Source organism: Solenopsis invicta, chromosome 8 (assembly GCF_016802725.1).
Source record: "Solenopsis invicta isolate M01_SB chromosome 8, UNIL_Sinv_3.0, whole genome shotgun sequence".
Classification (NCBI taxonomy): Eukaryota; Metazoa; Arthropoda; class Insecta; order Hymenoptera; family Formicidae; genus Solenopsis; species Solenopsis invicta.
The window spans coordinates 491,309-514,909 of record NC_052671.1 but is presented as its reverse complement, the minus strand read 5'-3'; the positions used below and the strand labels follow the sequence as shown (position 1 = coordinate 514,909).

The 23,601-nt window shown below is 41.8% G+C and overlaps 1 protein-coding gene across 4 annotated transcripts; it reads right to left on the bottom strand.

Annotated features, from left to right (window-relative positions):
- Window positions 1–1,148: 1,148 nt before the first annotated feature.
- LOC105192891 lies at window positions 1,149–23,392 on the bottom strand. Of its 4 annotated transcripts, XR_005575334.1 has the most exons (4): window positions 22,783–23,392; window positions 2,028–2,248; window positions 1,837–1,904; window positions 1,149–1,512 (listed from the first exon to the last, which is right to left on the bottom strand). XR_005575334.1 is itself a non-coding variant. In XM_039452478.1 (3 exons), exons 1-3 carry the CDS (start codon window positions 22,982–22,984, stop codon window positions 1,408–1,410), a joined length of 528 nt encoding a protein of 175 aa, XP_039308412.1. In that variant the 5' UTR covers window positions 22,985–23,392; the 3' UTR covers window positions 1,149–1,407. The 4 variants fall into 4 exon arrangements, 1 of the variants encoding a protein (XP_039308412.1); XR_005575333.1 differs by having other exon boundaries at window positions 1,837–2,248; XR_005575335.1 differs by lacking the exon at window positions 22,783–23,392 and adding an exon at window positions 4,839–5,005 and having other exon boundaries at window positions 1,837–4,597.
- Window positions 23,393–23,601: the final 209 nt, after the last annotated feature.

Below are 23,601 nucleotides of genomic sequence, written 5' to 3'. Positions count from 1 at the left end.
TATAGACACTTATTACCATTGGAAATAGATTTCCTGCTGTTTTATTTTTCTTTGGTCGGTTATCGCCTTCCAAACAGTGAACTCGCAGCTCGCTACTGGTTCCTTTCGTCATCCTGCGAGATTGAGCCGCTTTTGGCTCGATTCCTGTGGCGAATGTACACCGCGAACGCGTCGTTCGTAGAGCGCACCGAGCGAAAGGTCAGGATAGGTAGATAGGACATCGAAGCGTACACGGAGGCGGGAGCACGAGAGCTGCTCGCGGTTTGGTTGGTTGAATGCGAATCGTGCCAGATGTCGAAAGAAAGGCGGCGCGGCGCGGCGCGGCGCGGCGCGACGCGCACTAGCGCTCGTGCTCGCACTCGCACTTGAATGCGGTTGGGTTGTCCAGGAAAACTCTCGCTCCCTCGCTCCCTTGCTCACTCGCTCGCTCGCTTGTCGTCGTAAAGTCGACAATGTTGCTCGCGTACCGATTGTTATCGGACTACCCAGAGGAGCATCGAACGTCGCACGCGCGCGTGCGTTTGTTTGGGGTTTACGGAATCGCTGCTGCTCTCGCCCCTACTCGCTCCTTTTGCACCCCCTTCTCGCGAGACGCTCCATATAGAAGGGCTGCTCGGGGTTGAAACGATTACGCCCTACACATGTTCGGGGTTAATGGTACGCGAATATTACATTCGCATTTGAAACACTCCCGACAATAAGGGTGGAGAGAAAGAGAGAGAGAGAGAGAGAGAGAGAGAGAGCATCGTATAGTGGTTTGGCACTGGTATGAGAAATCTCGGCCGGCGATGGGGAATGGGGGATGAGGGTTGGAGGATGAGGGAGCGACGGAGTCAACCGTGATCTATCGCGCGCGCTGGAACCGCTGGAACTGCTGGAACTTAACGAGCCGATACATTACGTCGTACAATATCTTGTAATAGGGAAGAGAAGATGGCAACTCGACTGCGTCGCGTCGCGTCGCGTCGACGTCCTCGGTTTATCTTGTCGCGTATACCGCGACGCGATAACGTTGGACAACTTGGGTAATTGACCTGTTACTTTTGTGCATTGAAAAAACAACGATAGAATTTTTTAGATAAAAGAAAAGAAACGATAGGTACACTATCACAAATAGATTTTCCTTGTAATAAGAGCACACACAGATATATTGCTGTTTAACAACTATATTACTTCGTTCTTACTTACTTTTAACTCTTCGGAAAATTATGTCTCCATTTGTTTATTTATTGAAGAACACAAGAGAATAAGTTTAGAAATGTTTTTCTCTATATTATATATTTAGAATTATATCTTCTTATAGTGCCATACGCTTAGCGTAGCGTATGTTTAGCGTGCCTTTTTCTGTACGTTTGAATAAAGTGGCAGCCTTTGAGATGTCACACCAATTCCCGATGTTGCATGGAGTCATGAGTGTTGTTTGCGCCCTTGTCCTCTGTTTGTGCCCTCGATCTTTCCGGTGAGAATGATTTTGAGGAGGTTGTATCTAGATCCCAGTAGTAGGCTTCTATTCTGTTAAGGAATACAACTTTGAGCGACCAAGTTTCAAACTCCATATAACAATAGTGGCCATACCCATACAGGATTTTCGATACTGACTCAATACTGACAAACAACCGGCCCAGTATTGCGCCAGTACGTCGAATGATAACATTGGGCCAATTCTTGGCTTACGACCGGCCAAGTGCTAGGACAGTACTGGTTGTCGAGAGTTGATTCAATGTTATCGTCCAGTACTGGGCCAGTATTGGTTCGATTGTAAAACCCTGCTAAGGTATATAACATTTGACCACTCTGAGTCTAAGATTCAAAGGCACCCCTTAACGTAGTACGTACGTATTGAACTTAGTAAAGGTATTCTTGGCCACTGCTATTCTTGTCTTGATCTCTCCATCGTTATCTCACTTAGCGTTAAGTGTAGAGATTTAAATATTTGAAATTATTTACTCTTTTAATTGGTTGATCATTCAAGAAGAGATTTGCATTTTCGTGAGCTTGCCACCTTACATTAATTTGGTTTTGCTTACATTGATGCTGATGAGGCCATATTCTTTCCCTGCTACATTGACGGTGTTCAATATTGCTTGTAAATCTTGGATGTTCTCAGCCAGTATCGCTGTGTCATCTGCATAGCGCAGGTTGTTAATACGGATTCCATTTACTTTTATATCTGATCTTTGATCTTTTAGTAGCAATTGAAATATTTTCTCCACGTATATGTTGAACAGAAGTGGTGAGAATATGCATTCTAGAATTATATATCATAAACATAAAAAAATATTAACTTCTTTTCTTGAATTTATCAAGAATGAGATTACTGAAATTTAGCAATAATATATGGAATTTAGCAATAATATAACGTTTCGAGGTAGAGATAGAAGGAATAATAAACTCCAATCGTTTTACGTTCACGTTTGGTACGAAGGTAGAACGAAACGGTTCTAACAAATTAAACTTTAAGTAATACAAACATGGAACAAATTAATTCTAACGACAATGAACGGAAAATATAAATGAAACAAAATGATCGGACGATAGCGAGAGAGAATACGAAATGGGGAGGAAATATGAAAATTGAATAGAAAAATTTGAAAAAGTCAGAGACATATAGAACAAATTGATGATCATATTAGTCAGCGAGACAACACAGTCTTGTTAGAGCCATCCGCGTGTCGATTCCGCTAAGAACGTAACCGAGAGCGGCGGAATAATTACGAGGTAGCAGCGCGAGAACCCGGAACGGAACGCGTCCTCGCGGTATTTCCGCGGCATTTCCTTACGTATATTATATATAGGTAGCGCAGCAGCGAGCGTAACGATCCCGATAACAGCGCTCGTTAATCGTCCCATCCATCGTGCTTTAATTATACATCCGTGACGGATGTTCCTTCGCAAGTAGGCCCGCCGGCCGCTCAGCCGAGGCTATAAACTCCAATGCTATAAACTAATATTTCGCAGCACCGCGCGCATCGTTTCCTGGACGATTTCCTGTGCCTTTCCCTTGCCAATGAGCGTACTTGGCGAAAGAGCGCTCTTCCTGACCGTCGTGGAACGAAATTACCGTAACAATGCAGCCGACGTAGGCGGAGACGATCCCGGTAAACGAATAGTAGCCTACTTTAACCGCTTATTTTTTTTCCGTTCCGCTCGTACGCGAGTGAACGGCGAGACGAATTCGACGAACCCGCAGCTTTGGAGAAAGTAGTCGTCGTTTCAAATCAAATTTTAGAGTACTGATTAAATTTTTGTACAATATACGTTAACGCGAGAATTTATGAGAAATTATACAAGTTTAGATATTATTCCAAAGAAAGTACGAGTATATCGTGGATGTGTTTACGTTGATATAGTTGAACTCGACTTTGTGTTCTAAATCAAACGATAATAACGTATAAGTACGAGTATACCAGTCTTTCTCGACTTTCCATAAACATTCACTTTGTTTTTATCTAGAATGACTGTACGGCTGTAATTATCGAAAGTTCAAATCTAATGTAACGTAATATGATATTCTCCGGTTGATTCAAAATACGAAATCCTTTTGTTTGGTGGAATCTTGGGCGAGCGCGAGACACGAGGGTGAGAGAGCACGATATGTTTTGCCAGCGCGTTCACCATCGTGTCGAATCAGCAGCGAGGGCTGAAATCGACAATACAACAGCATTCAGCGACGGCGATATATACGGCGCGCGCGTATTACGGTAGGGAGAAACGGAGTCCATTATATTCGAATTACGAGCGCGCTTCGGGGTGACATTGTACGGATTGCACCTCGCGTCTGTCTCTCCCCTTTCAACGTAAGGGAAACAAGGGGGCGCGCGCGCGCGTACACCGTTCGCGTCGCCCCCGGAATGCCCGTAACAAATCGGCCAATGAATCGAGCGGTTATATTTAAAATAAATCGTCCGTAGCCCGCTATTCGTCATCGATCGTCCGCAACGGTTTACGTACGTCGGAGAGAATGATCGAGGGACGGGACTGTTTCGTCGTCGTCGTCTAGCTCAATCTAGCCTCTTTTTTTCTATTAACATCGTTAATCGAGGATCGAGAGACACAGGGGTACAATGTAATCCAGAGATTCTTTAATACTTGTAGAGTATTATGTAAGTATATAAATAAATAGATTTGTAAGATCTTTTTAATTCTATTACGAATTAAGAATTTCTATTCGAAATTCGGAGCATTCGTTATTTTCCGATAGTATTCTACAATCTAATTGTTTCCAACGGCAATATTACCAAGTTTTCAGTCAATTGTCAATTTCTTTCAATTATTAGTTTAGCATTATATTATGCAATATGAATGTATGCAATAAACGTTAAGGAAATCACAGATCCATCACTCGCGTTCGTATTCTTATCGGAAATGATGTTTCGCTAATCAATATAGTACGTTAAAAGTTTTTTGATTATTTCATAAAACAATAAAGCATCTAATAAATAATTTGCCATTAAAGATTGGAGAGAAGAAACTTTTGCACGTATACTCTGCGGTAGTGGTGGTGGTGGTGGTGGTGGTGGTGGTGGTGGCGGCGGCGGCGGCAGCGGCGGCGGCATTAGCGAAACGTACATACGAGCTTGCAAACCGCGACGGAAACCTACAGCGTACACAAAGAGCGCATTAGCCCTGGCCATAAAATAAAATAGCTAGCACCCATTCCCCTATTCTCTCCGTTTACGGGGCTATGGGGAATCCAGCGTGAAGCGCGCGCTCGCGCGCCGCGAGCTAGCGTGCATGCGCGCGCGCGTGCGTTCGCCCGCTCGCTCGCTCACTCGCGTTCACGCTCGTTCCCTAATGCGCGCCGACTTATTTACGCACACGCGTACACACGCACACACCGTATCCAAATCTATGAGCACGAGCACGAGCAACCGTAAACGAGTTATGTAACGTGTGTTCTCCTGCCGTGCGCGCGTTGCGCATTGCACGGCAGTGTACATACGTACAACCGAGAGCCGGCCATTATTACCAGGCCGCATCGGGCCGCTTCGCAACCGCTCTGCTCCGCACCGCTCCGCCGCTCCGCCGCGCCGCCGCGCCGCCGCCGCCGCCGACGCCGCGCCGTACCACCGCGAAAGATGACGACGGCCATTTTGCGCGGGCAACGTCCGTGACGACGCGTACTCGGCCGCGTCGGTTGGTTAAAAGAGAAACAATTAACTTCCCACCCGGGCTTCGTATTCTTTCAATTTCCCGTCGGGTTGTTCGCCACCGCCACCGCCACCGCCACGTCTTTCGTCTTTCGAGATAGATTGAGTGAGCGAGCGAGCGAGAGATCTCGTGGTTCGCGCCGTACAAGGGGGCGATACGCGTCGCGGCGCTTTTATATCGCGCGTACTACTTTTTTTTTTATTCCGGGGTTTCGTGAAAAAAGCGCGGACACACCGCGCGACGACGCGGCAACGCGAGAACGATGACGAAGGCAGAGAGAGAGAGAGAGAGAGAGAGAGAGAGAAAAATCTTGAGTCATCGTAACCCCAAGAGAGGAACCGGTCTCTCTCACCCTGGCACCGGCATCTTTTATTATTATATTTCTTCGGGCATTGTTATTAATTCTTCACGGCGGGGGCGAGGCTAAGAGCGTAAGCTTGTCACGTTCGAGGACCCGTGACCCACCCCCGGTCGCCCGAGAAAGCGCTGTGTTTGCAGAATTCATTGAATCATTGCCATTCCGCGTGGCACGCGCGCGGTCACCGCGCTTCCCGCTCCTCGCGTCCCCCGTCCGGGGATGGAAGAGAGCAATTTTTCAACGGGTAATCCCCCCGTTCCGCGAAGCGATCGCGAGTTCTCAAAAACTGTCGAGGGAGGAGCGCGGATCCAAAGTAATTACCCTGCGCGCGCGCGCGATCGCTGCTGTTGCCACTGCTGCTGCTGCCTTTCGATAATTCATTCCTAGTAATTACGACAAATCAGTTTGGATACGCCCGGTAAAATGGGAGATGAATCCCGAACGAGATCTTAGTCGCGCGTTACCGACGCGAGACTGGAACGAAAGATAGTTTGTCGTGACTTCCCACGCGATTACGTCCACTCGACACGCTAGTCTGTTTTTCTTTTTTTTTTTACAGAGACTTACCGCGAACGCGCGCGTTACCGTTTTGCGTCTTTAATCGTCGTCCACAAGAAAATCCAAAGTACGCGCAATGATGAGAAAACATTAACATTTTAAGGGATCGTCAAAATATTAATCAAAAACATAAACTTTGTTCCTATACCCCTATTATATATATCCGCAGAAAAATTATATTTCTGCAATAAACGATTTGAGGATGAGGAGTTTTTGTTTGCTGAAAATTTAACTGATTTGTTTCGTTTGTGTGAAAAACCCTTCAATTATATAGATTTCTTTTCATCGAGAGATCTAATTTATGTCATTAACTCTAAGTATAACCTCTGGGGTCTTTCAGATTCCAATAAAATTTCAAAGCTCCATTATTGATCAAATTAATAAATAGACGGGTTATAAGCGCCTTTAAATAAAAATTAGGAGTCTCTTCGATAACTCACAGCAACAGAAACAGCTACTAAGCTGTGTGACTGTGTGTCTGTTAAATTAGTCGCAGGGGTCTTTCAAACCCCTTATCCGTAAAATTTTTTACGAGTAAATTAAATTTCTTCATTCATTTTGAGTTGATAGAGCAAATTCATCCTTAAACCAATATCAACAAATAATTACATTTTTATTCTTTTTTCTTAAATATATTACTTGTAAATAGTAGAAAGTAATATTATAACAGAGAAATCTTTTCTGTATCATGTTATCCGTTATTCGGTTTACTAGATTTAAGTTTGAGACTATTAAAATATACACCATAGTTCATATTTAACATTGTTTATTCTACATATAAATTTGCATCGTCGAAGAAGTAGGAAAGATGCTCCGTTCTCAACTTGAACTGGACTATTTATTTAAACAGTCCTAAAAATTAAAAAAAATCCATGTTTGAAGACGAATCAAAGAAAGAAGCCAGTGATTCATTTGCACATTTATATCTACATAAAAAAGATAAAAAAACTCTGCTTATATCCTAAAATTTTTGTGGTGCAAAATTTAAATCTTGTAAAACTCAGCAATCATTACTGTGTATGAAATAGAAAATTTATATATACAGGGTGTCCCACAACTCGCAATCGAAATTTTAATAACGTATTCTTTACTTAAAAATAATACAAAAGTCCTAATACAAAAACGTCGAAGCCGTAATACTTTGTAAATGAAAAGTAGACGAATACAGTAGACGAATCAGGTCTAAAGTTGGCGCGCTCAGTGACGAAATAATGACAGTATATTGACAGTATAAGCGCTCTTGTGCTTTTGTAAACTTATTATTACATTGAGGTAATTATGACGATGTTGAAATGTATTATCGATTGTATCACATTTAAACATAAATAAGTATATTGTATATGCATTGTACATGATATAATCATATAAAAATATTACAGGATATTAAAAATAATTATCATGAATTGTAAAAATTTACGAGCTAGACAAGAGAAGAGATACACGTATTTCATACAACTTGACAATACTTGATAAAAAATATGTTGATAACGCAAAATTCTTTGAGAAATAATTTTTATTTTTATTTATATGAAATGATATTTAATATCATTACATCATACTACGAGATTTATATTCCCCGATAGGCATATTGTGTGAATATTATTGTATAATAACATCATAAATCAGTGAAAATGTTAAATATTTGTACTAAGATGATGTTATAATGCAGCAGTTTTGTCGAAATAAAATCTTTAAGTAATATTTATCAAAAATCAAATAAATCTAAAGTATACAAATTTTCAAGGGTTTTCTCACTATATATTCGGGAATTGTTTTATTTTTACATTTTTTATGTATTTTTCTAAAAAACCGAAAATTATCACTAAAATAATGCCATACTTAAGGAAAAATTGCTATTATGTATTAAAATAAAGTGAATAAATCTTTATTCGCATCGTCGCATAAAATCGCTGTCAATTACGCTTCAATAATTTAGAAATTAATTCAAACCTGTATGAAATCAAGTAATATTGCATCGCAAAACGTTAATTAGATTATATTTTTCATTATAACATTTGTTGCAAGAAAGTTAATAATCTTTTATGATACAAAAACTTCAAACTATGATTAAAAATTATTTATTGCTCTCCAATTAATTCCCTTTACGAATTATTTCGTATTTCCAAATTTGATTTATTATAATATAATATTTGATTATGGGAAGTTTGCTCATAATTCTCATAAGAAATTGTTCATATTGTGTTTCCAGATATTGGTCCAAGTTTAATGTTTAATATAATCTAAATAAAATATCTATGTAAATACTTAATTACAACGTAATATTGATAAAGTATGAAGCTTGATGTCGAAAAGAGATGATGTATTTGCGAAACTATAATTGACATTTTTTTAGAATAATATGACTATTAGTAAATTGCACCGATAAAGTGATTCTCTACACATCTTAGGAATCTCCCCCCTTTTAACACTATACATAAACAACTTACTATACATGACATACTATACAACTCACTATACATGACAACTTTTGTAGATGACGAGATAAAGCGGAACTCGATCTTTAGAATTTGACTTAACAAAACATGACTTGGAAACAAATGTCCTCGCTCTTCGCACGATTCAATGTTATTGTATCAACGACGGTAGCTTAATACTATGAAATTATATGGCTATCTAATAGCAAAGCGACGAGACGAGACTCGAGAGTCGCTTTGGCTCGTTCCTCGAAAGAACGCATGGAAAAGAAGTAATCATAGACGCGACGGGAGAATCGGGTCGCGAGTAAAGTGCGTGAGTAAGGAACAATGGCCGCCGAGACGGAGGTATACTCCAAGCATGTTAATTTGTACGTTTTATATACATGGCAAATGACATATCTCTCTCGCAGTGAAACAAGCGGATCGTGGCATCCTGCATTCGAATAATTGCAACTTGAGCAGCGTTCGACCTAAGCGCGCGCACGCGAGATTGTCGCCATTTGTTCTTTCGTCCGAGTTCTTCTTCCGTTGCGAGAGAGCCAACTTGTAATAAAGAAGCTTTGTACGTATCTATTTACTGATTCTGTTGAATGTTGCGCTACAAAGTCCGAGTCTTTGAAGCGTGATTTATATTCAAAGGCGCAGTAACGGGCGGATGCGCGAGCTTGCACCTTGTCACGTCATATTTTATAGTGTTGTTAAAAACTGGAGTGAGTTGTCATTGTCCATCAGACAGAACTAAGACAAAAAATTACGCGTCAACATGTTTGTCCATCGCATCCATCGTGAGGCATCGCAATTTTCAGAGACTAATAGAATATGAAATTTCAAAAGTACATAAATAATCTTTGATAAGGATAATGAACTGATTCTGCATTGTATCTGCACGTATACTGCTATCTTGAATTATTAATATCATTGTAATGTAAAATAATATCATTTATTGAGATCTTTTACAAATACATGTACTCTTTTAACTTTCCAAATGGGAATTGGATACTCTGTAGCAATTTTTAATATTGAGTGCGTGATATTATTATTGATGTCAATATACTGGCACTAGTACTGAAATACTAGAACGTTAGTAATGGATCAAGACTTGAAATATAGTATTATTCTACACAAGATTAGTCTCTCTCTCTCTCTTTCTCTCTCTCTCTCTCTCTCACATACACACACACACACACACACACACACACACAACAGTAATCGCTACCAATTTTCTTCTATTATGCAATAATTGTAAATATTGATACCTATTCTTAATATTACAACAGTAATTCTGCGACAAAAATCGATATTGATTCTCAATATTGCAATATTTCTCTAGTGTAGAGATCCTAGCAGTTTGCTTTAACACGAAGGAAAAGGTATCGAGCCTTACACGATTGTATTACTTAGAATGCACTGTGTGTTATTGTTTTTATGAAATAAGAGTTTAGCCACACACCTCTTTGATGCGACGGAGTCTTGTACTACCTTACGGTATAGGAAACAAGCTTTCAATTTAGGCTTGGTACTGAAAATCTATAATAGTATACCGATTTAGTACTGACATATTCTTGTCAATTTCAATACAAACATAAAAATCTGGACTGGTAAAAATCTACTATTAAATAATATTAAACCAATATTATTTAATGTCGATCTATATATTGAACTGGTACCATAACATTGTTATTTTTTAATACTGACTTAGTAGAGAGCCAATATTGAAATATGAAATCCATTTTTCAATATAAAATTGATATATCTCACTAGGATTCAATAGTGGTTCAGTATATTCATTTCCCGTTTGGATTTGTAAAATGTAATTGGTGGATCATCCAAAAAATAGATCATTAATTACCAATCATAGTTTGTAATTTTTGTTACTACAATTAGTCACAACGTATATATATATATATATATATACATTAATATGTAGATAGAAAAGTTTGAAACAATTAACGCTCATCTAACTCGATATACGGCGAGCCTCCGCTGGTAGCAATACGCGATAACGTAATTCGTTTTTGGAAGAGGGAGTATTGGTTGGAATGACAAAGGCGGAAAGGCGGAAAGGCAGAAAGGCAGAAAGGCAGAAAGGCAGATGGGCTGCAGGCTGGCAGGAAGGAAGGAAGGAAGGAAGGAAGGAAAGAAGGAATAAAGAGAAAGAGACTTGGAGAGCCGCGCTTACGAGGATCAAAGATTACTCTGGTTGGATCGACATTGTTGCGAGCGAGAACGTCCGACTCGGTATAAAAAAGAAAGGGAGAAGAGAAAACACCTAGAGTCCGGCATTATAACGAGGCTTATTATTTACGCTGATCATTATTTTGACGGCGCTGATCGGCCACCGTCCATCACTTTCGTTCCTCCTCTCGTTCTCCCCGCCATTCTCTTTTCTTTCAAGATCCCGCTTCACCGCAGAGATCCCTCTTCTCGTCTTCTCTCTACCACACAGCCGCTCTTTTATTATCCTAAAACTCTTCGTAAGTGTCACGGCCAAGCCCGATATCATAAATTCGCTGCCGCTCGAAAGAATCACCGTAAAACGAGCCTCTCTCGGCTAGGTGGAGTACCGAGTTAATTAATTGCAAGTCCGCTTGAGAAACGTTCATTTTCACTGCTCACCCTCGCGGAATCGCCAGCCCCCGCTCACCGATGAGATTGTTAGGCCTTTCATGGATTATAATTGCTAAATCGACTATCGCATGGAATTGCCCACATTAAGTGTGAATGTAGGACGTGCAATTGTTATCGTTCTTATACACGTCGTTTCAAATTTTGAAATATTGATTATCCATTTTCGATCAAACGATATAACTCTTTGTTCGAATCATCATTCATAGAGAGTGTTGAGAAAAGATTAACGTTAGAAATTTGTCAACGAGTGTTTTTATGAAACATTTTATGAAATAAAGACGTATACGAGAATAGGAGGAGAGCATTTGAATCATCTTTTGCAAATAGATACAGCAAGATACAAAAGTATTCTTTAATTGCAAGTCACCTTTCGTTCTTTATATTATCAAAAAGAATTAGAAAAAATTTGCGCGCGAAATACAAAAATGCAATTTTCTTGCGATAAGATTTTCACAAAATGCTGCAAATGCTGCGAATGCCGCGAAAATGTAAAAAGGTGAAAACATGAAGAATCTGTAGGTGCCTTTAGGGCTCGTCGACAAGAGGTAAAAACGCGCGAGCAGTTTTTTATTCTCCGAGGCGTGGTCGCCGTGATTGCGCGTTCATTTGTCAGAACATAAACGGTAAACCGGGTTAGTAGCCGCTCTTTTGATTCAAGCTTCGCGTTTTTTACATTATGCCATCCGTCGCATTCCGACAAAATTAACGACTCGCAGTTTTATGAAATATGTGAACAAATATATACAATAATAAATAAATGCGAATATGATTTGTCTCGATATCACGCTGTAACATGAAATGTGAGATGGAACGATAAAAAGAAGCCGTCAGCGACACTATCAAAATGGAATTTATTTCATCGCGGCATATAAGTTTCGATTAAAGATGACGATAACGATTATGACGAGGTAGAAAGTAAGAAAAAAATACTATTAATAGTAACGATAATAACGGAGGTAATTATTATTACGCGGGATCCATTACGAACCCTTAGGATCAACGGATCGCGTGCGTCCCGGCGCTATCTGATCGTTACAAATACAAATAACGGCGTAATAGGTATTGCGTGTGTGCATTGATAACGTTCCTATATAAACGAGTACTTGTTAGTACAGCCGAGCGAGCTGTAATACAAGTGAGGAAAAATTTGCGAGCTATCTCTTTTGCCTCTCTTTCATTTTGTCTAGACTAGAAAAAAAATCTAAAAAAAAAAAAGCGTCGCTGATTAAGACAATTATTTTCACATACACACAATAAAAAGAGCAAAGTATATTGGTATTAGTTTATCAATCGTTATATGTGTATAGAACGATCTATGCGCGATAAAAATAAATTTCTGATTACTCATCGATCATATTCGCGGTAACATACTTATACAAAGTGACCACCTCCTTTTATCTCGTAAACTAACAGAGATAGACCCACTAAAAATATGAAATTATACGATTTGAACTAAACCCTTTTGTGAGTACAGTAGTCACTTAAAGAAATTATCTATATTAAAGAACGGAGAGACATGCATAATTTTTGCATGGTAAAGCGAATATTTCTATATGATAAAAGTTGTGGTATTCTTTCCAATGAGTACAATGATGTACAATATATTAAAATTGTTTTACAAATATACAAGTTACGTCGGTTTACAGTTTCATGGGCGAATACTACCTTTTCAGTTTTGGCTCTGCAGTGGCCAACTTTCGCTTTGGCAATTGACATGTAACACATTAGCATCTGATTATAAAGCGAAAGCTTATACATATATATTTCTTTCTCAACTATCCATAACATCAGAGATCAAAACATTAGAGATGATCGATACGTAGCAAAGCTAATAACTCTTCTATAAACCTTTGACGCTGGAAAAATGCTGGACAATTGCCGATAATTGTTGATACGTCTGGTATGGTTGTTTCTATGGCTGTTCGTGCACGACGAGCGAATAATGTTTGCAGATTTTCTATTTGTGCTTTAAAGAAACAAAGATAGCAAATAATAAAATAAATAATTGGCAAAAATTCTGTCAAATATTTCGTTTTACAATTCGCGTAGCGTTTGTATTAAATTGTAAAGATTATGTTATATAAACATTAGACTTTTTAAGCGAATCATCGTTCTACGTATGTGCAACACATCACGTCATAGGTTGCACCGGAGCAACATAGATGTAGCAAGTCGAATCCTAAAAGACGTGCTCGTAAAAGCAAATTTATCGGTATCACCAGCTCGCTATTGAAATGAAAAATGTCGACGAGAGATTACACAGATCTTTATCGAAAAGACACGTTGCATCTAATATCGCGGCATGGAAAAAAAAGAGAAGGCAAAAACGTGATGATCCTCAAATGGGTTTCTGCGGGCTAGATGGATTCGTAATAGATATCTCGTAAATAAAGTTCTCGAACGGGGCACTATTAGACGTATATAGCACGTAATCGTGGCGCGATCGGAACCAGGTCTCATTATACGCAGGGGTATTGAGTGAGGCTACTTAAGTGAGGGAGGGAAGGAGAGAATAGGTGGTGGTGGCGCGATCATTGGCCACGGGGTAAAGGCGAGAGCGGAGAGGATCGAAGGGTATACGTTTACGACATACGTTCGGCCACAGCCCGTGCCGAGAAGGATGAATCCTAAGCAATTTCTCGCTGGTCGGAGCTCTTTGATGCTTTGAACTCTCACCGCGCTGACCGATCCTCGCGCTGTAATCACGCGGAGCTTTGCCACGCCCCGAAAAACACCTCGGACCCCGTGTTTCTCTCTCTCTCTCTCTCTCCCTCATTCCTTACAGCCCTTTCAGGCTTTCTCGCGCCCGCGCTCACGCGCTACCACCTTCCCCCTCTCTTCTTCGCCACTCGTTTCTCCTGCACCGCGCACCGCGCGCAACACTCTGCCTACCTCCTCTATCACCTTGACTCATCCCTCTCCCACCTTGTGTGTGTGTGTGTGTGTGTGTGTGTGTGTGTGTGTGTGTGTATGTGTGTATGTGTGTGTTTGTGTGTGCCCCTTGTGGCGGCTCGTCGGCGTCGTCGCTCTCTTACGGACTCGTGTAATCTTGTCCGAAGAATCTGATTATTCTAAACTCTCGATCGGCAGGATTTACCGTCTCGATCCTATCGCGATGTTGCGCGAGAAACGTGCCGCTGCCTCTCGCGGATACGGATATTATCGTCGTTTCTATCGCGCCCAATAAAATTGTCAGTTTTGCAACCGATGCTTCACGAATTTTCAACACATTTTCATTTTCAGATGTATCGGCAAATAATGCGTAAACGTGAAAATGAAAACCACGAAATAACATCGTAGGACGTAATTTGGCCATATAGAAGATTCAATCACAGGTAATTGTGCTACTGATGTAAACGTAATATGATTTTTCCAGTGATATAACTCGTGTGTGTCGTCACGTTTCTTCCAAATTTTCTCACATCTTTTTAATTACTCATTAGTAGTAACGATTAACGTTTTAACTAAGATACAGTTTAGTTTTAAATCGAGTTGCGAAAGAATCGAATATTTCAAAAAAATGTTACAAATGTACTTTGGAATGAAGCCTAATGTAGTTATTAATATAAACATTTTCAATCGTGTAGATAATAGCCACCGTGCTGAATCGTAGTTATATCGACAAGACATTAATATTGTGGTTCGCTAATTTGAAAGCTAGCTAGCGAGGATGTAACGACGTGATTGATGTTGACTGAATATTTAAATTATTGACATTTATAACAGATATTAATGCTGTAAAGTTTATATAGCAAAATATTTGTATAGAGGAGTTTATTTATTAATAATAATATATTATATAAAAAATATTAAAAAGTTTTTTAAAAATTGTTTCACCGTATAATTGAGTAGAAATATCGCTACTTTTATTACGATCATATATCAGATGCTCACGTTGATATATCAATTTGTCGATATACCGAGATTATGTCATCGATATGCATCGACTTAACCGCGAGGGGACGGCGAAAAAATCGCCTTACGAACAAGGGCATGTTACCGACAAACGTAGCGCTTCCCCCTGCGCACCGAACTATATCCGGTGGGTATCGAGAGGTCTCACCATTACACCCTATTACGTACGCCACTGATCGTGCTATGGGATCGTTGATCCACCACTCCTCTTCTTCGCACTCGTCCCCCAGATGATCAGAGAGGTGCCAGCTCGCAGTTGCATGGCGCGGCACGGCGCGGCGGCGGTTGCTAAGAAGCCAAAGCCAGAGGAGGAGAGAGAAAAGAGCCCCTTGGAGAGAAACCGCGGTATTCTGGCCCAGGCGTGAGGTTGCGCTCTCTCTTTAAACCGCACTATAATACATCGGAAGAATGGCGAGCGCGAGCGAGAGAATGCAACTCGTGCAACAGACAGAGCTCTACGTTTCTAAGAGAGGTCTCTCGTCTCGTCTCGTCTCGCTCCGTCATACGGCACAGCGCAGCGACGACGGCGGCGGCGGCGGCGGCAACGGCTCGCTCGTTTCACGCCTTTGCCTCAGCCTCATCTCTGCCGTCTTTCCCCGCGTCCATCGTCGTTCCTCGAGCGAGATGCCCGCGAGGTGGATGTGTTGCCGAAGGTGGTATTAATTGGCGAGCAGCTCGGTCACTTATGATTAGCTCGCTCAGCCGCCGTCGATCCTCTTTCGGAAATCGACCTTGTGTCTACTTACTATACGGCCGTATATACGTACATACATATCGGTTAACCACTCGCTATTAAGTCGCGAAAATATCGCACGGCAGCACGGCCGACGCGACGTGATGATATTAGCACAGTATTAGCGATGCTCGAGTTGAGACTTTGGGATATCATCGGAAGATATCGGTCGACTCGGGTGAAGCGGGATCGGACGCTAATACAGATGGGCAGGTAGTACATGCCAAGGCGAGATAATTACAGAGCGCGTCTCGGCCGCCAAGTCAAACAACCTAAAACATCAACCTGCTTCGAGCCATAGGCGCCCGAATTCGGTGGACGAAATATTTTCTGTTTGGAGATACACATTCCGTTTATGTACATATGGTGAGAGAGAGAGAGAGAGAGAGAGAGAGAGAGAGAGAGAGAGAGAGAAAGAGAAAGAGAGGAACGTATGACGTATAGCTCGCTAACGTGAAAAGGCATTCGTAAAGCAGGTAGGTAACCGCGGACTTTCTTGGCGGGATAGCAGCCGGAGCCTTTCATTCCGAGTCCGAGATCCGAGGGCGAGCTAATCGATTTGAAATTGGGCCCGTGACGGTCTTCTTTGGCGTACCTCGTGCTCGTTCAATTTATTTGGTGGCTCCGACCACCCCGACGTAGCTGGGGCCTCCGCATTGTTCGTAACGGACACCGAACAACAGTGCTCCGCACTTTTTTTACACGGCATCGAAGACGAATCACCGCCGTCACGGTACTCGCGCGTACCGAAATATCTTTTGTCGCTCGCAAAATTGAAAACGTCCGTAAACTGACGTAAGCGACGTTGACTGCGCAACGCTCTTTTTTTCTTTCTTTCCTTCTCTTCTCTCTCCCCCTCTCCCCTTTTCCTCCCCTCTCTTTTCCCTCAGCAAACTACATTTTACGAAATTAATCGTAGCTTGTCTTTTCTCTTTTTTTCTCGTGTCCTGGAAGAAAGATATTTCTTTTGTCTCGCTCTCTGTCTCTCTACGTATACGAAAGTGAAGAGAGAGAGAGAGAGAGAGAGAGAGAGAGAGAGAGAAAGAGAGAGAGTGAGGCGGGGGGAGGAAGGTCGTTCCTCGGGTCGACCACAATCGGCCAAATTAGTCGGGTTTCCACGGGGTGTGGCTTGGGTTAGTTACGCTTTAGGTGTCGGATGGGTTGGAGAAACAATTTGTTTGTTCTGTTAGCGGCGCGCCACGCTAATGACACGTTACGTCAGCAACGCGATCGAGAGGGACAAAGTACGGACTCGAGTATCCCGAGTAATCCGAGTAGCCCTGAGAGTCGTTCTCGGGAACAAGAATTAATTGCGTTAATCTCGTGTTTTACGAGCGACCTGCTACGTATCATCGCCGGTGTATAGACATCGTATATATGCGATACCTCGTGGACGGCGAATGGAGAAGATGCGCGCGCGCGCGCGCGCGGGCGCGAGCGGCCTGAAATTCTCAGAGATATTTTAAGGATTCCGAGAGCGTCGTAAAACTCTTCGCTCCACCGCCGGCAAAAGATCGAACGTTGGCGAAGAAGAAGAAGAAGAAGAAGAAAGGCGTCCGCGAAAGTGATGGTCGGTCGTTAAAGATCGGCTCTCTCGCGCGCGAGCGTGATGCCGCTTCGCCCGGTTGCGAGAGTGGATGAAACGGACGGCTGTCTTACATTTATATCTTGTAATCGGGGTTTACACACGTGTCATCTCACCACACAAATCCAATGTAATATCAATGTCACGTCGAAACCACTCGCATTGTCCTTCGATCGTCATTTTTTTCCCTACTTTACATTATAGGCAATTACTCTCATTGTTCGACCATTCCGTTGTTTATTATGTGTAACGATGTAAGTTATTAAAATGAGAGGAGCAGACAAACAACGCCATTATAAAAAACACTGCTATATTTAATTTAGACATGCATAATAGGTAACCAAAAATTAATGTGATATCGATATCAACGTGTAATAACGCAAAATCAACTTGGACAATTGTTCGCCACGATTGGACACTTGGAAACGAGAAAGGAGAATTTTTCGCTACCGAACGTAAAACGGTAACGACGCGTTACGTCGCACCTGTGTGTTTCCACGATAGAATGTTCCCGTGTCGCAAAAGTTTTTAGCTGACGTCCAAGTGATCCACGAGTTTGTACTATGTACGCGAAATTCCATATGCGGTAACTTTATTTATACAGGGAATGTGCAGCGCGCTCGCGCGCGCGCGATTCCGTTCACTGGACGCTAACAATAAATAGAAGCGTAGTCCGAATGCCAGAAGAAGAGGCGGTAACCTATCATTATCGTGTGCTCCGACGTCCTCGCGTCGTAGCGTTTAGTCACGCGAACCTTCGCTCCCTCGCAGCCCCTCGGAGAGGAAGTGGAGAAGCGAGTGGGGAGGGAAGAGGGCGCAGGGAAAAAGCGAAAACGACGTACGAAAGTAATAACGCGCGCCAATTAGTTACGAGAGAAGTAGACAAAAACGCGACGTTCGTTTCGTCGCTCGTTCGATTCGCGCGTTCCTCCCTCGTTCGCTCGCTCACTTGGCCGGCCGGGCCGTCGTGCTGCACCGCGCCGCGCCGCGCCGAGTACTCGGTGGACGTTGATACGTTTCACTTTTCGAGAGAGCGACGCGATTGATTTCCAGCGAAATTAGCAAAGACCAAGGGCGAGATCCAAGTGGAGGGAGGGAGAGCGAAAAGAGCGAAAAGAGCGAAAAGAGAGAAAAGGAGAGGAAGCTAGCGAGGAGGAGAAAAAGGGGAAAGGGGAGAGAGGAAGGTGGAAAAAGACGGAGCTAACTCGTAGGTTCGGGGCGGAGCACGTCCCTCGCCGGAGCACAAAGCGGCCTGAGGTATAAATTGGTTTGTTTGCCGCGGAGATGAAAGGGGCCGCTAAATGCTATCTTTAAGGTGTCGGATCAACGCAAATGTGGCTGAGTTACTCGTAATTATAGGATACTCGGAGCTCTCGGACCTACGCTCGGAGCTCGTCCGTTCGCTCTCCACCGCTTGCTCGGCCGCCTGCCTGCCTGCCTGTCCGCCTTCCCTCCCCTCCCCCTCCCCCTCTCCCCTCCTCATCCCCCGCTTGTTCACCCTGGGTTCGCTAGCTCGCCTGTCTGGTCTTTCCCCAGGCTGCCTCGTTGCTGCGCCGCGCCGCGCCGCGCCGCGCCGCGCGCTCTCGCACTGGCGCGCTTCTCGGTGGACCGCGCTCGGCGCTCGGCGCTCGGCTTCGCCGAGCGATTCGCCGCTCGATCTCCGACCGCCTTGCACAAACCACTCGCGCCGCTTTCGATTCACACGATCGGAACCGCGATTAGGGACCAATTAGAACGAATCCACGGCTGCTTGTGTTCGATCGGGAACGCGTATTTGGCAACGTCTAAACACCACGTATCCTCGCCTCCCGTACTACACAAGATTCACTTTTTTTTATTATCTATGTAATTTGTCGTCTGTAAACGTAACTTTTTAAATCTAGTACAGAAGAAAAGTTAGGTTAGGTTAGGTTAAGAGAAAAGTTTCATGCTTGATTTTTTCAGAAAGCTGATTCAATTATTTCTTCTCTCTCTCTCTCTTCCTCTCCCCCTTTCTTTCTTTCCAACGCAAGATTATTTAAATAAGGTTCTTTTCTATCGTAGTACTATCGAAATCGTCAGGGAAACGCTAGATCTTGGATCATCCGAGTAGAATGACTCATCGTCAAAATCTCATGGAACTTTGGTACTTTAGTAATGCGAATACTTTAGCCAATGAGAAAAGAATCTTTAGCGACGTTGTCTCTTTAGAAAAAAAGTACCACAGTGTTTTGCAAATTGGTTTTTTTTTTGTTTTTCTCGACGTTGTTCTTATATAATCGTTATTTCCACGTAAAGGTAACAGCGAGGTAACAGCAAGAACCCTACGCCATTGACGATGCTCTTTATCTCACTGTTTTCGACGAGATGCTTCTCTCCACGGAGAATCTCGAAGGAGACGAGCGCGTACCGTGGGGCTGCGAGGAGAGAAGCGGCCGACATATTATAGTACAAAATAATAATTCATAAATTATACGCGCCACGTCCGTTTAGTGCGGTGGCTCTCCGCGGCTTAAGTATACAGCTCACTGCACGCGAACGAGACGGGGACGAGACCAGACGAGAGATGGGACGGGACAGGACGGAATAAGGTGAGATTGGACGGGACGGGACGGAACGAGACGGGACGGGACGGGACGGGACGAAGGCCGGGGAAATAGACGCGAGAACTAATCTTCCCGTTCGAGCGGTAGATAGTAGTCAATCAGAGCTGCGAATCAATTGTATCGGAGGACGATAATCGGAGCGACACATCGACATGCAAGAGCAACGACTTACATGACGCGCGAGCGGCCGGTGCGCGCGCGCGCACACACGGCGGCTTTCATCCCGTGTAACGCCGTAACCGGTAGCGTGCCCGTTGCCCGTGTGTAATTTGCATTAATTATCTTCAAACCTCTCCGCACGCCGTTTGCCGTGAGCACACGATGAGGCTCGGAGATACGGAAAACGATGTATCGCGTATGCAAATAAAGAGGAGAGGAGATGAAATACGAGTCGAAATGCGAAATGAGTCTCGCGAGCGCGCGGCGAAAAGTGAAAACGGAAATAGCGAGATCGACAATGGAAATAGTAATACTGCCGGTAAATATCGGTAAATATTTAACCTTTGTCACCATTGTCGTCATCGTGATCTTTGTGAAGACTCTTGTGACGTTTACCAAAATAATAATTTATTTAAGTAAATACCACTTGGGTTAGAATGGTAATAATTAATTCAGATCCAAGTAATTTAACGGTCAAAAAAATCATTCATTCGATTTGTTCCATCTCAAATATTTGAATACCTAATCCAAATCTTGGACATTTGAAATGTCTCAAATGTCGAGTCTGCGAATCCGAGACAATAAATAAAAACTAACGATATTTATGTAAATGTTTTAGAGCATTTACATTTCCAATAGGACAACATTTATTAAATTATCTAACGAAATCTTGCACAAAAATTGTAATCAACAATTATGTAGGTACATTTATTTTGTGTATATGGTCTTGGTGATTAATAAAAGAATAATAAGACTGAGGATTACACTGTGAACTTTCACGTTTATTCGAAAACCGGTAACGAGCCATAGAACAGAATATGAGATAGATAGACGGGCTCCGTTGATAAAAAACAATACGTAGAAACTTTCATCGGTAAGAATTATGAACTCGTTACTGAACAAGATGCGTTCCTAACAATTTATAAAAATAGATATAGGAATATTAATCAGCCGAAAAATAATCTTTGCATTAGCTGAATCCTCTACATGTTAGGGGATTTTATTCTTATATACGGCCTCAAGAAGAATACTTCGAAACTAAAAGGAAAATATTTTAAGCATAATGTTTTTAGTTAGAGTAATTTTGTTTTGTATCTGTAGTTGCAAATTTTATTGTTCCTAATATCATTCCTAATTACAACTGTTCTTAAGATTAATTACAATTAAATATCAATTTATTATAACTTAATATCAATTCAAACAAAAAAAATAATATTTGAATAGCAATTTTCTTTCTTTTTTCTCTTTTCATCTACTCATTCACAATATTAGTGTGCCTATCTTCTCGCACAATTATATAATATCTAATTTACGAGTACTGAATACACGTCTTGTACTACATCAGTACCAAATTGGTACCAACCACTGTTGATCTAAAGAAAGATCTTAAGCGATTTAGTACTGATATAATACTTATAAGTATTATTGTATTATAATACACGTATCAAACTCATTGTCAGTATAACCTAGGTAATACATGGAAGAACGCAGCGCAAACTGTTTTTCATATTACTCGTATTTCATGTAAAAGAGGGCATTCCGCTTAAAATAAACATAGTCTTCTTAATACAAGAGAAAAACCGTTAGAATAATATCTGATACATTTTTTGTAAATAGTCCACTTTATTAGAAGAGGAATACTCTTTCTGTAAAAATTTTCACTTAGAATATGAGATTACAAGAAATTTCACTTTATCACCAGAATATTTTTTTTGGGTAAACCTTTCATAAAATAATAATTATTTGTTCATTTAATTTCGAAATAGTATTCCGGTAAAACTATATAACGATATAGCGATTTTATCTTATAGTGATATATTTGCAAAATTAAATTTAGAAAGAAATTGTTCAATAAAAAAAAAAAATATTCTTAGCTACGTTATACGTGTAAAACATTTAAAAATATAATTAATCCAAATAAATGTTTATAAAAATGCATAATTATTTCTAAATTATAACGCAAAAATATCGCTAAATGAAATATTAAACATTCAGCATGGTAACATTTTAAATAAAGAATTAAACGATTTTTACAATAATTGTAAAATATTTATATTTCAAATTTAGATTATTTAGATTATTTTATCTAATTTTTTACAAATGTTATTTAGATATTTTATTTCGATAAAACTGCTTTGTTTTAACGTATCACCTTAGTGCAATTATTCAAAATTTTCGTCAATTCGTGATGCTACTATTCGCACAATATGCCTTTACAGATACGACACGTGTCGTTTGGCGTAAACTAATTATATCATTTCACACATTATTTAATGGTAAGAATAATATTCATCTTTGAAAAATATCAATTATAGAAAAGAGAGACATTTAGAGTGTTTCCCGATCTAACGGTGTTGCGAGCATAAGTGGACGAGAAACCGCATGCCTCTCTCGTCGGGACTCTGCGCTTCGCGACCTTACGTACACGTATAAAACGCATTAAACTACATGTCCGTTTGGACGCGCGTTAAGGACATAACATGTATCGATTATCGTTCCAACGTGTATATATATATATATATATATATATATATATATATATATATATATATATATATATTTCTTCGTCCCGGATCGTGCATGTTGCTTCGAGTGTTACATATCGTGCACGTTTATGTGCGCTACGTAAGAAGAAGAAATGTAAAGGATGAAGAGAGAGGAGATTAACTCACCCGTGTGTTGGTTGTAGTCGCGTCGACTGTCGAGTCGAGTTAGATCGTGAGTGAGACGAGAGACGAGAGACGAGAGACGAGAGACGAGACAAGACGAGACGAGGTGAGGCGAGGCGGGGCGAGGTGGGGCGAGGCGAGACGAGGCGAAGCGAGGCGACTCATCACGCTTGTTTTCCGCCTGCCCGCGATTAGCGAGAGTCATCCTGGGAGGCCCGTTCGTCTTTCGCACCTTTCGTATCCTTTCGAAACGGTTTCTTCGCGCCTCTGCGCCAGCGAATAAGGCGGAAGAGAGGGGAGGACGAGAACTTGTTGGACGAGACGGAAAACTCGTGCGAGCGACTGACAACAAGGACGGAAAAACGGTTCGGTAAGTCTCGATGGTCTCGATCGACGCCACCTAACCGCCTGTGTATTTATCTTTCCAATTCCAAATCTTTTCAATCAAATTGAATGTGTAACGCTGTTTGACGTTAAGTCGCTACTTGAACGATCTTCGTGCTACTCGAACGGTCGTCACATCCCCGCGCGTATATGTTGTACATACATATGCATGTACGAGTATATTCGGAAGCTTAGCGTTTGGCGTCAAGTACGCGACAACGCAACCGGCGCGGCGCGGCGCGGCGCGGGCGAGACGAGTGGTGTCGCGGTCGCGTGTCGCGGTCGCGGTCGCGCGCGCGCGCGACACTTTGTTAATAAATATTTAAGCGCAGATACAAATAGAATCGAGTGACGCGGAAACGCGTCTGGCAGTTGCTCGAGAAACGCACATGTTCGTGTAAATGCTCGGTTATCTCTTAATATTTCCACGTTCAATCG

Bases quoted from the DNA above. Each gene is read 5' to 3' on its own strand.
- LOC105192891 (XM_039452478.1), bottom strand. From the start codon at position 22,984: ATGACTCTCGCTAATCGCGGGCAGGCGGAAAACAAGCGTGATGAGTCG. The intron at 2,249-22,782 runs GTGAGTTAATCT...ATATAATTCTAG, and splicing joins CGACTACAACCAACACACGG to AATGCATATTCTCACCACTT. The intron at 1,513-2,027 runs GTAAGCAAAACC...ATTCCTTAACAG, and splicing joins ATGGCCTCATCAGCATCAAT to AATAGAAGCCTACTACTGGG.